Below are 13,352 nucleotides of genomic sequence, written 5' to 3'. Positions count from 1 at the left end.
TCTCCTTGTAGAGTTTACCAAGGAGTGTCTAAGAGCCACTACCTATAAGGAGCTAAGGGCACTATTAATTTCACTCCATTTCACACACTAACAAACAGTGGGGAGGGGAAGGCCCCAGTTGTTCAAGGTCATCTAGGCTGCAGAGGGGAGGGGGCAAGAGAATGATCCAAGGGATCCTTGGGTGCAAAGCATCACTTCTTTGGTTATCAGGGTCTCGTTGTGGGATAGGAGTGGAAAAAGGGTGGGGATGGTCTCTGGTTGGATGAGGTAATATGCATGGAGCAGGTGTGTAAATCATAACATTAGGTTCGCACTTAAAAAGACCGGTTAACACAGGATGTGATTCAGATGTGAACTCTAGAGCCAGGGGCCTGGGTTGGCATCTTGCCTGCAGCCCATAATACTGTGCACCTTGGGCAAGTCACTTGGCCTCCCTATGCCTCAGTTTCCGCATCTGTAAGATGCAAATAATTGCTTCTGCCTCATAGGAATGTTTTGAGGCAAGAGTGCTTGCTTGGCATTTAGGGCCATAAATGCTGCCATGCCTGGCATTTAGGGCCTAGTAATCCCAGATGATGATTAGTCCTGTTTATCCTGGGGAGGAGTGGTCGTATGGTCTGTCTTAGATAACACAGTTGGGCAGCGGCAGTTCCAGGACTTGAAGAATCCGAAATCCGACTGTCCACCTCTCAGATATGGCACCTTTCTCTGAAATTCCTTTATAGAGACTCCCGTTTTACACACGGGAACACTGAGTCCCAGGGGGTAAAAAACAGATGTTTGGGGCCCCAGCGTGAGAGTGTTCTCTCCAGCAGGGAGAAGTACTCCGGTACGGACTAGGATTTCTAGTTTATCTCTGAGATTTTGTCTCACTTTCTGTGCTGGGAGGAGCCGCGGGCGGGGCTGGGGGTGGGGGACCGAGACTGAAAACATGGCGTCTTTTCTTCTTGGCCTGGCAGGCTCCCGCCGCTAGGTGGCGCCAAGTGTGCTTGTCCACGGAGGTTTGCTCCCGGGTTTGAGGGAGGAGGGTTTGGGGGAATCACGCAGAATTCGGGAACGCTGAAGGAGGTGGATCTCGGCGGCGGCCGAGAGGGTAGGTTGGAGACTCGTCCTGGAATTTGTTCTTAGCTGTTCTGCAGGAATTCTTGGGTCCATTCGGCGAACGGGCACAGGTTTGTGCAGGAATTAGGTTGGTGTTGGGGTTTTCCGCAGCCCTGTGCTCCCGTGGACACAAAGTCTGCAAGTATCCGTCCACCTCAGACCAGAGGGCTCCCGCCGCGCTTCCGGGACAGAGGGAAAGCGAGCAAGATCCAAGTCAGGCAGAACATCAAAGCCGGTGGGGTGAGGAAAGAGAGGGTGACTCGGAGAAGAGGAGGAGAGAGACAGAGCAGGACAAAAGACAAAGGTGGTTGGGATAGAATTCTCCATGGACTCCCATGTTTCTGCGTGTTTTTGGAGTTTGGTCTACCAAGCCGTCTTGCAAGACGGTTATTCCGGTCCGAGCAGTTGGTTTACAGTCCGGGACAATAGAGATCTCTCTCCAGAAAAAGTCCGTGTCTTATCCTAGCGAATAAAGACAACATCCTGCTCTCATAAAGATTTATTTGCTCTTTAGAAAATAAATATGCCTCCCACGAAGGGGCATTTCCCAGCTCGCATACTATGTGGAAGAGGTACTGGAGTCATGGGGCTGGAGTGCATGTGCGTGTGCCTCCGGACTGCAAGGAATCTGAGAGGCAGGGCAAGACTGTGGCTCTAAGATGTTAAGAGCAGGTGAGTGGAACTCCAATGTCCCATAGGGTTGAGAGAGCCCAGGTTGCTTACACTTTGGTCTTTTGTCTGCCCCACACTCAACCTGTGCATAGCCATCTGCCTACACAGTTGCACGTGGGTGTTCGTGGTGCGTACAGTTTGCATAAACGCAATGCTCAAGGGCAACCGTGGGCTGTTTCAGGCTTCATCCAGCAGTGCTGTGAGACACAAGGTCATCACCATGAGGTCAAGTTGTTGAAACTAGCCCAACCAGTGTGACTCCTACCACTTGCACTGCCCAGAGTGCTGCCCACACCTGCCCCCTTGTGTCCAGAGCCTGCATGGCAACTGGCTGAGCCCTCGTGTCTGACAAGGAGCCCAAGACCACACAGGGAGTCATGTTGGGAAGATGGATGATCAAGGCTGGACATCATCTCTCCAGGAATCATAGGCTCCAAGGCTGCATTGTGGAATGGCCATTGTCCAGAAATTGGTTTGGTTTGAAATGAGTGAGTTGGGGTTGTATGGGGTTGGGTCAGGATTCAGTTAGGTGTGTCAGGTGCTATTTTGGTTGGGGTTGTAGATGAGGGTCAGGATGGAGATAGGGTGCTGGACCCATAAGGTCTCTCCACAGGGTGACTCGGGGGACCCCGATCTGCATGTGGGTTCTCTGGCCCCTGAATTGACTATATTCCTCTACTCCAGTTCTTATGATCTTAAAATGGGTTTGTGTCTGCCCATTTAAAAAAAAAAAATCCAGTATAGTTAGCATGCTGTGTTATTTTAGTTTCAGTTTATACAATGGCCACTTATTTATTTTATTTTTGAAAGGAGGATATTTCATTACTTTTAAAAAGTAAACTCTATCTCCAATTTGGGGCTTGAACTCACTTACCCCATCTCCTTGAGATCAAGAGTTCAGTGCTCTACCAACTGTCCCAGCCATGTGCCCCTCAATGCCCCCAAGAGCTTATTTGTGTACTTAAATAGGAGAGGAGGGGGATTTTCTATCAAGTTTTAAACACATACCTTAGGCTGACCCATCAAGAGTAGCTCTGATTTTTCCAAAGAGCCTTGGAAATCAAAATGGTGGAAGCCTAGTAAACCATTCTGTCTCTCCTTTGAGACCCCCAAAGATGAACCTTGAGATGCATGAATCTAGCTCCTGAGAACTACATAGTCCATTGCACAAAGTACTGGATTTTGCATGAGGATACTCTTGACTTGGGTTGTCAGATGAACCAGGATCCCTAGGCTATCAAGTGCTTTGCTACTTTTCCATTCTGGTTCTGAGACCACTGCTAGGAGAAACCCAAGTCCCTTTGGTACTTGAGACCATGATTTCCATGTCCTTCAGACAGAAAGGGCCACCTCTCACCCCCTCCCAGGATGACTATCACTCACCCCTCTCCTCCTGACTGCATTCCCACCATGACCACAGCATTGTTCCTGAACCTCCCACTCCCTCTTAGAATGCCAACAGCTCCTAGCATTGACCCTCACCCTTTCAGTCACCCTGTGATAGGGAGATACCCAATTCTCTCAACTCTCAGCCCAGCTGAAAGCCTCCAGCCACAGTTCTGGGAACCCCCATTCTCAAACACCCTAAATCCATCCAAGATGCTTTTCTCAACCCACCAGAACTAACACCTAAATCAGTGATGTTTTACAACCTCAAAAGCTCACCACAGGCCTCAAAAGTTTTTTCAGCATGGAACTCACTAAAACTTTCCTCTCTCAGCCTCTGCCCCTCTGGGACCCTTATGTGGAGTTTCTGGAAACTCTTAATATCCCAGACCACACAACCATTTCCCCCGCCCCCCACCATGTGATTCCTCAAATCACCAGACCCCCACACCACGTGCTACTCTAGATGCTGCCCTCTGTCTCCTGCTTGATTCTTGTAGTTGGCTCTACACTCACTATAGTCTCCCCACCCAGGCCCTGCCACCAACCCACAACCCCAGGAATGGCTCCAGAATTTCAGAACCTTCCCACCCTTCCCACTCCCCTTGTCTCTCTATCCGGACCCTGAGCAGTGTTCCTGTCCCCATGTCCCTCCACCTCCACAGCACAGTTCCAACTCTTAGCCCAAGCCCTCTAAGCCCCGCTGCTTATGTGTACTCTCTCTTAAGAAAAAAAATTTTTTTTAAGTGGAGAGTTGATATATCCCTGAGATAAGATGTATTTCTGGTGTATGGTGTAGTTCAGGCTTTAGGAAACTGCAAGCAAACTGCTTCTGGTGGTCTTCACCATTCTATGTCTGCCCGGAAAGAACCATTTATTTTTTTATTGCTGCAGAGCTGAGGTTTCTGAAATCCAAACCTGGAGTCTTACCCTCTGAGTGGCTGAATTACAATGTAAAATGAGTTGCCAGCCATCCCGGTATCTTCTGTTCAAATGAAGGCATGATGGGAAAGAAGAGCATTCAGAAGTTCAAAAGGAGATATATGGGAAGATCCTGATGAAAGGGAGGACACTGTGGGTAGGGTCCAAATAGAGATGTGTTTCAGCCAGGGTGTAGGGGATAGAGAAGATCCAGGGAGCGAGTGTTCGTGTCTGAAGGTCTGTGAGGCACCTGGGGTCTGTCCTGGTGCCTGAGGGAACAGTGTACTTTCCCCAGAGGGAGAGCCAAGAGGACGAGCGTGTTGGGCAGGGGGAGGGGCATTAGTGATGAAAGGAAGTTTCTGAAAAATCTGGTGGGATGACTTTGTGTTTGGATGCATCCTTGGGGCAGGCGAGTCCAGCATCTCCACTGCTTACACCTCTCCCCCAAAGTTCAGCTCAGTCCTGGTCTGTCCTCCACCATGTGGCTGCCCAGCAGGTCCCCTGCCTACCTCTACCTCCATCTGGCCAGTTGCTGCCTCAGGGCCTAGCTGTTTGTCACGAATTCTGAAAAGTCCAAGATTTTACTGCCTTGCAAGCAAATGTTAGCTGGCCAGTTTTGTGAGTACTGGCAGAACACAGCAGATCCTGGGTCAGAGGCAGGATTTTACGACTCATGGCCCAGGAGGCAACATGGGCTTTATATTTTCACCCATTCACCTGGCTCTCCAACGCCCATGGGGGTGATCAAGGAACATAGGTGGATTCTGTGCACACAGTGATTTGTGTCATAGCTGAGGATTTGAGTTTGGGAATCCTTAATCTTATAAGGGGGCTGCTGGCAAACTTTCCAAAGTCAGAATGTTGTTGAGATATTATCTTTATAATTCTGGATTGCAAATAAAATTTCTCTGGAGGGACATATAATTTTTATTGTCCTTGGCCATAAACAGACATTATCTTTTATTAAATCGTGGACAGTAAACAAACCTTCTCTGAGGGAGATACCATCTTGAAAGGCTGCATGATAGACAAACAATCTTGGAAGACAGTCCAGAGTAAAATACATATTGATTCCTTTGTTATGAAGATGTGACATGTCCATGGAGAATTTCTGAGAACATGAGTCCAGTCTCACCCCTTCCCTTTCCTCCAAGGAAGGGGAAGGTAGTATCACTCTGCTTTCCTCATGCTCTTTCTCCACCACATCTACATGGCCTCTGCTCACCGGAGTTCCAGCCCTAGTTTCCAACAGCAGGGGGAAGAGTGTGGTCATTTGATCTGTGGGATTGATGTCCAGTCCTGCCCTAGTGTTGGCTTCTGTTTCTGTGTGTGTGTGTGTGTGTGTGTGTGTGTGTGTGTGTGTGGCTTTGATCTTGAGGGGATGTCTCTATGTTTCCCTTAGATAGAGAGTTCTATCGTAGACAAGGAGTTCATAGAGGTTCATAGTCCTTTGAGCTCGTAAACTGCCTGTCTGGTACTTGTGCACAGCGCAGCTGTGTGTGTGTGTGGGGGGACAAGTGTGCAAGGCCTTACCTGTCTCCTACTTGCTTCCTCTTGTGAACTTTGTCATCATACGTGAAACACAGTGAGAGATCTTGAACATCAAGCATCTGACTTGGGGGCTGATGTAGCGATGTGTCCTGTCCTGAAGCCTGTATCTCCAGCTGTCTCTGTCATCTTCAATGTCCAGCCTGTGTCTAGGTGTTGCACTGGGGTCGGATCCACTGGGTCCACACCTGAATGCTCAGCCTCTGGGTTTGTGCCTGCCACTTTGAATCACCACCACTAAGTGGCTTGTGGAATAATCCAGTTTTGACCTTGACTATCTTACCTGGGTCTGCATCTATGTGAGCATGCATCTATGTGCATCTGTGAGCATGACCATATCTGTGTCCACAACATTTAATATCCACATTTAGCCCTTGATGAAAATAACTGTTATTAAGCAGCAACTTGTCCGAGGCATTCTCTCACACACAGACCCCTCTTTAACCTTAAAACAACCTCCATTTAACAGATGAGGAAATGGAAACACACAGAGGTCAAATGCTGGCTATAATACCATTTTATAGAGCTATGTTTCTGAACATGTCTTCAGGGGCCTGAGTCCATACTGACGTGTCTCCCCTGTGTATCCTTATTCAGGACCCGGCTTCTATGTCTAGACCCCGTGTACAAGTGTGTGCATCTCTGATATTGGATGTGTTCAGACCTCCATTGGACACTGTGAATTTAGGTCTGAGTTGGTACATCCAAAGCTTGGTGTCAGTGTGTGTGTGTGTGTGTGTGTGTGTGTGTGTGTACAGGCACTCATGACTTATCTGCCTACATCCATATGCACATATGAACATCTACTGTGGTTCTTGAATAATGTGCATATGTCAAGTGAGTTTCAGCATGAGGTGCTGTCCACTTAGTGCCCAAGTTTGAAAGTGTGATTTGCATGTGTGTACATCCATGAAATAGGATGACCACATTCATAACCTTGTGTGACACTGAGTTTGGCTGAGATGTTGGAGTCATCTGTGATACAGAGACATCTTTTTGTCATCCATTCTCAGTGGCTACATCCACTTAAGCGGTATGGTACATGGGTGACATTGAGTGACTCAGTCCAAGTGACCACATGTCTGAATCTGTGTCCACTGGCTTTGCCTCCATCCTAAACCATGGAAACCCCTGCCCTCCTGTCCTTTTCCTCTCCTCCCTCCTTCAGGTACTAGCAAATGAGAGGGGGGGGGGGCAAAAGGAATGGAGTTCCAGAGGAAAGAGACCGTAGTTTGAAAAGCTAGAAGGGGGACAATGTTGAAAAAACACATCAGGAGCACCTGGAGAAATTGAAAGGAAGGCATGGGTAAAGTTGGGATTTGGAATGGTTTTGGTTTGATTTGGATGGGAATGATGTGGGGGCTCTAGGGGGATGGTGGGCAATATATTTGTGGATGTAGAAGACCTGGGGGTTAAGATTGGTTGTGTTGGATGGAAGGTATGGGTTTGGTTTGATTTTTGAATGTGGAGAAGGTGGTGGCTGTGTTCTGTTGGGTTGAGTTGGGTGGGTTCATTTGCCTTGGGTTGGACACGTGTGGGATTGGGGTTGGTTGCGTTGGGTTGTACTGGGTTTTGGTTGAGGTCATGTATGGGGATTAGGATGGGGATTGGGCACTGTCTCCATTTCTCCCACAGGGTGACACTGATCTGTGTGTGGGGGAGGTCAGATCACGGACTGAATGTGTTCCTGTACCCCAGTCTTTATGGTCTTTACTTGTGACTGTCGTTGACCACTTCTCTCACTTCCTGTCTTGGGAGCTTCTCATGCGGCTCAGAGAAGAGGGGGAAAGATTGGATCAAGTGCTTGACATGGGAGGGGCTGGATCCGCCTGTCTTCCGTAGGTGAGAGCCCCCTTCCTGGCTCACAGATGACTTTCTTCTCTCTGTGTCTTGGCATGGCAGAAGGGGAAAGGGATCCCTTTTAAGTGTATTCATTCCATTCATGAGGACTTCACCTTTGTGACATAATCACTTCCCAAAGGCCCCATATCCTCAAACCATCACACTGGGGAGTAGCAGTTCAATGTAAGAATTTGGGAGGAATGCAGACATTCTGTCCATAGCACGTAGGATAACACTGGAGGCCCGAAAGGCTCTAGTTCTTGAGTCTCTTCTGAGACTCCAAAATGCGATGTTCAATGCCACTTCATCCTGAGGTGCATTAACGAGGCCCCTCTAATCTAAATGTTCACTGGAGCAGCGCCACTGGATTCTTCGAGGGTTCTCTTGACCTGAATATGCAGCTCATCCGGGTGTCCTGGGTCATCAGATGTCCAGGTTAAGGAATGAGGAGTTGGGAGGGGGTCTATGTTGGTACCTCTGAATTGTTCGGGAACGTTGGATTTTGGGATGCTAGGAGATTCGCTCCAGGATACCTTTGGAATTTCATATCTCTGGGTCCAATAGTGTTGGAATTGTGGATCTCTGGCATTCCAAGAATTGATTTTGTGGGGAACATTTGTCGGGCAACTCATTCCTGCATCTGGAAGTACAGGGGTTCTGAAAGCCAAGCTCGTATTTCAGGAATGTGGGAAGTTGGGGGACAGGCATCTTGGCTCAGGGGGATATCAGAGAGCTTCAGGGACATAGTGCATGTATTTGAGGGTCCAATGGGCTTTGGGTTGTGAAATCTCTCTTGGAGTGTAGCCATTGGAGGCTTTGTAATAGAAATCCTGATTCTCCAGTGCTGCTGATTCTGTTTTCTCAGGCTTCCTCTCACTGCCTGTGTCGAAAAGAGCAAGGCAACAGGGCTGTAGGCCCTGGCCCATTTGGACTCAGAGCCCGGCATATATCCAGCGTGATTAAGGACCTAAGAACAACAGGTGCTTGCTCTTTCATCCCTCCCATAGCCCTGGGGGTGGGGGCTGTCCACACCCAGAAGCAGGGCCAGGCTTTGGCCAGCTTCTTGGTGGCAGCAGATCAGGGGTGTGGCCATGGGGTTGTAGACTTTAAAGCCTCCCCAGCTCCTAGCTCACCGTCTGCCAGCTCCTGGACACTCTGTCACCATGTGGCTCCTGGTCCTGTGCCTGGCAATGTCCCTGGGGTGGACTGGTGAGTAGAATGGATCTGAAAGAGGGAGAGGGGCCCTGACTCTCATGGTGCTCTCACCCTGCCACCCCCACAAGGCCAGCACTCTCCCCATCCGTGCAGCCTGTTTCTCCCACCCACAGTCCAGCCCAGGCTGGGTACCAGTCTCTTCCTGCCTCTCCCACCCCCACCCCAGAACCTTCCTTAGCTCTCCACCCTGCCAGCCATCTTCTTCACAGTCCTCACTGCCACACTGGGTGCCTGCTTCCTCCCAGTGACCCCCAGACAGCTTCTGGACACGTGCAGTCTGGAGCCATCTCTGTCTCTTCTCTTCAGTGCTCCCCAACTCTTCCAAGCAGCACCTCCTCCTTATTGGACCCAGGGACCCTGATCCTCCTGTCCTACTTCCTAGTTCTCCAAGGTCCGGTGCTCTGGCTCCTGAGCCCCCAGGTGACCTTTCCTCTCAGTTCTCATCCCCTAAATATTGAAACCTTCTCAGAACCCAAAATTCCCACCACAGGCATACAAGATATTTAAGACTGAGACCCCTTAGCATCACTCAAATTCTTCTCTCCCAGTCCATGATCCATGACCCTCTCCTTTGGAGTCCTTAACACTGATTTTCTTTTTCTTTCTTTTTTTAAAAGATTTTATTTATTTATTTATTTGACAGACAGAGAGCACAAGAAGGCAGAGAGGCAGGCAGAGAGAGAGGAAGGGTAGCAGGCTCCCTGCTGAGCAGAGAGCTCACACAGGCCTCCATCCCAGGACCCTGGGATCATGACCTGAGCCAAAGGTAGAGGCTTTAACCCACTGAGCCACCCAGGTGCCTGCTTAACACTGGCTTCTAAATCCCCTTCCTCTTCTCTGAGCCAACACCTCCACCAAAGCCAGCTGTCCCCCAGTCCAGGAACTCCAGATCACTACAAAACAGCTGGCCTGCACACCACAAGTTGCTCCAGATGCTTCCTGTTTTCTTCTGATTCCTGGGGTGCAGTCTGTCTCAGCAGAATGTCTTCTCAGGCAGGATCTGTCACCCACCCAATTTAGGGACTGCAGGAAAATCACAGACCCTTACCGCACCACTTACCAGAACCTCAGCTCTGCTCTTCTGCGGCTGTGTCCCTCTCCTAACCTAGACCCTCCCAGCCCCATCATCTCCTCCCACCTGCCCTGACTCAGCATCCTTCTGCAGGTGCTGTGGCTCCCATCCAGTCCCAGATGAGCGGAGGCTCGGAGTGTAATAATTTCCAACCCTGGCTGTCGCTTGTGTACAATTTCAGCAGTGTCAGGTGCGGGGGTGCCCTGGTGCACCCACAGTGGGTGCTCACAGCTGCCCAGTGCATGTACAAGTGAGTCTGAGCATGGGGTCTGGGAGGGGGTGTCTGTACTCCCACAGGAATAAGCAATGGGGCACAGACCTTGGGTTCACCCCACAGGGATGTGGGAAGTTGGGGGACAGGCATCTTAGCTCAGGGGGATATCAGAGATTTTCAAGGACATAGTGCACGTATTTGAGGGTCCAATGGGCTTTGGTTGTGAAATCTCTCTTGGGGTGGGAGAGGCTGGGGGGCTGAGGGAAACAAAGATGGTACTGGTCTGGGGCCCATGGAGAGTGGCAGGGACCACCCCAGGGAAGCCCTCCCATGGCAGCCCGTGTCTCTCTGTCTCTCCCTGTAACTATCTTCCTGTCTCCCTGTCCTGTGTCTCCGTCTCTCAGTCACTTGCTCTGTCGTGTGTCTGTCTGTCTATGATTTATCCGTCTCCCTCTCTCTCCTGTCTCAGGGTCTCTGTGTGTCCCCCTGTGTCTGTCCACCTCTGGGTCCCTCAGCTACATCCCTGTCACTATAGGTCTCACCCTCCATGCCTCTGCCCCATCTGTCTCTCTGGGTCTCTGCCTCACTCCCTTCCCCCGATTGCTGCTGAGCACCCCCAGGATGGGACTGAGGGAGACATCCAGAGAAAAGGAAGGGATTCTCCTGATGTGTGTGTGTGTGTTGGGGGGGCTTCTCATGTGCCCAGCCCCTCCCTCCAGGACAATGATGCACTCCAGGGGACACAGGGAAGGGCTGGTTTCAGCTGGAGTCTGGTGGGGGCCCTGGAAGAAGGAGGAGAAGGAGGAGAAAGAGGAGGCCAAAGAGGGGGAGAGGGTGGAGAAGAAGAGGGGGAGGAAGGTTAGTGAGAGGAGCTGGTTGGGGGGGAGGAGAAGCGGAGATAGTCCCAGGTGGGAGGGGGTGATGAAGGGATGTAGAGGTAGAAGATGGAGGAGGTCCTGGGAGGGAGGTGGCTGCCGACCTTGGGCTGGGGGCCAGGCCACCCGCTGCTGGGGAGCCAGCCCCCAGCCCCTGCTGCAGCTGAGCCAGTCCCAGGCCCCCTTCCAGCCCCTCCTGTTCTGCCTCCCTGTCTCCCTGCTCTCTCTCAGGTTGTACCCGCCACCTGCTTGCGTTCCTCCCTCTCTCCTCTTGCTCCTGTCCCTGTTGCACTGGACCTGCTGCCCCTTCCTGTCTGTTCTTTCAGTCTTGCTTCTTTCCAGGGACCTTTCCTCAGGGTTGCCACCTTTTTGCTTCCTCTCCTGTTGCCTTTGTGCTCCTACGGGCTCCCTGTTCTACCCTCTGCCTCGTTCCTTCTCCAGTTTCAAGCTCTCTCTTTCACTGCTTCTCTTTATCTCTGGATCTGCCTTTCATGCTGTCACCCTCTTTTGTTTTCCTCAGGTCTCTATTTTTCCGTGACTAATTCTTTACCGCAGGCTCTCTCTCTTTCTCCATGGTTGCCTCTTGTCTCTCTCTGTCTGCAGGACCCTCCCTGGCCCCACCTCCCCTCCCCCTTCTCTCTTCTCATTCCCTGGGGCCCCCTCTCTCCCCAGAAATTACCACCTCTGGCTGGGTCGCCACAGCCTGTTCCAGCATGAAGACACAGCCCAATTATTCGAGGATATTAGAAACTTCCCACACCCTAAATTCAACCTGAGTCTCTTGAAGAAACACACCTGCCTCCCTGGAGAGGACTACAGCCATGACCTCATGCTGCTCCGCCTGGCAGAGCCCGCCCAGATTACAGATGCAGTGAGGGTCCTGGACCTGCCCACCCAGGAACCCAAACCGGGGAGCACCTGCTACACCTCTGGCTGGGGCAGCATTGAACCAGGTAAGTGTACACCAGAGCCGGACCAGGCAGCCTGGAGCCCAGACACCTGGGTGTAGGGAGGAGGGGCTGGGGCCTGGACTCAAGATCTGAGGGAGGAGGAGGACTGAGGAGCCACTTGGGGTCTGGCCACAGCTCTTTTTTCTCTTGGTCCTAGTCTCAGACACTGGCGATCTCCAGTGTATGGACCTCAAACTCCTGCCCAATGATGTGTGTGCCAAGGCCCATATCCAGAAGGTGACAGATCACATGTTGTGCGCTGGCCCTTTGGAGGGCAACAGTGACACCTGCCCGGTGAGCCAGCCTCTCCCCCCCTCGACCACCTGGGCTCGGACACGAGGCCCAGATTCAGGACCGGGGTGCAAGGGTTAATCAGGCATCGGTCCCACTGCTGTCCAGCTGTAGCCCCGCCCCCAGTGCCTGCATGCCCCCTGCCCTATCCCACACCCCCTTCTAGGCACCACCCCCGCACCTCAGTCTTCTACATCACAGTCCATCCCTTCCTCCAGGCAGCACGTACTTACTGAGCATCTACTGCGTGCCCGACACCAACCTAGCCCATGGGAAGACAGCAGTCACTGCTGTCTATGTCGCGTTCACTGTTTCTGTCTGTGTCCCTCACGTGGTGGTGGGGGGCTTCATGAGAGGCACTGCTTTCATGTCAGGAGATGCTGGTGCCATGGGGTAGAAGGAGACATCATGGAGCCGGGGGAGATGGCCAGTGAGCTGAGGGGAAGGCAAGGAGGTGGTGGGATTGAGTGGACACCTGTAGCAGGTGAGGGTGAGCCCAGTGGAACGGGGGGGGGGGGGGATAGAGCAGGTGCAGAGGTCCTAGGGCAAGTGGGCCTGGTGTATGTGAGGGTGTCAGCGAGGCCAGTGTGGATGGAGCCCAGTGAGCAAGGGGAGAGGGTGGGAGGTGACACCAGAGGGAAGGGGTCCCTCCTGTGGGACCACACCTGGGGCCTCAGGGAGGTGACTGCCACTCCTCTGAGGGACCTGGGGAAGCTATAGGGGAGAGGTGACATCAGAGATGGGCCCTCAGGTCGGAGGGCCCAGTAGATGGATCCCACTTCTTTTTGCCGTTGATCTGTCTGCTGGGACTATTCTCCTGGACCCTCCCCACTGTGCAGAAACTAGACCCTGAAGTCTTCTCCCCATTGGCCAGGACTCAAGCTATTGTCCTCTCTGTTGGAATCCCACCAGCCCTCTGGCAGTGGACTCTGGAGACAACTCTGATTTCCCCTGGAGCTGGGGTGTCACTGTCTGTGCTCTGTGGGCCCAGGAGCTGGTACTCTGCATGCAGAACTGAAGACCTTGTTAATGTTCCTTTTCCTCTCCCCTTTGTGCTGCAGGGTGACTTGGAGGGCCCTCTGATCTGCGATGGTATGCTTCAGGGAATCCCAGCCGGGGGCCATGTCCCATGTGACAGCCCCAGTATGCCCTCCGTCTATATCAAAGTAATGCCCTATCTGCAATGGATCAAAGAGACCATGTTGGACAACAGCTGAATGCCTCTGACCTTCCCCTCCCCTTAGTCAAATAGAATACGCAGCAAA

The 13,352-nt window shown here is 51.7% G+C and overlaps 1 protein-coding gene across 1 annotated transcript; it reads left to right on the top strand.

Annotated features, from left to right (window-relative positions):
• Positions 1-1,015: 1,015 nt before the first annotated feature.
• On the top strand, positions 1,016-13,352 carry LOC131817591 (kallikrein-1-like). Its single transcript, XM_059151137.1, has 6 exons — positions 1,016-1,093; positions 8,336-8,450; positions 9,851-10,007; positions 11,519-11,799; positions 11,954-12,090; positions 13,149-13,352. The coding sequence occupies exons 3-6, from the start codon at positions 9,877-9,879 to the stop codon at positions 13,302-13,304; spliced, it is 705 nt and encodes a 234-aa protein (XP_059007120.1). The 5' UTR covers positions 1,016-1,093; positions 8,336-8,450; positions 9,851-9,876; the 3' UTR covers positions 13,305-13,352.

This window comes from Mustela lutreola, chromosome 16 (assembly GCF_030435805.1).
Source record: "Mustela lutreola isolate mMusLut2 chromosome 16, mMusLut2.pri, whole genome shotgun sequence".
Classification (NCBI taxonomy): Eukaryota; Metazoa; Chordata; class Mammalia; order Carnivora; family Mustelidae; genus Mustela; species Mustela lutreola.
This window is presented reverse-complemented; position numbering and strand designations above follow the sequence as displayed.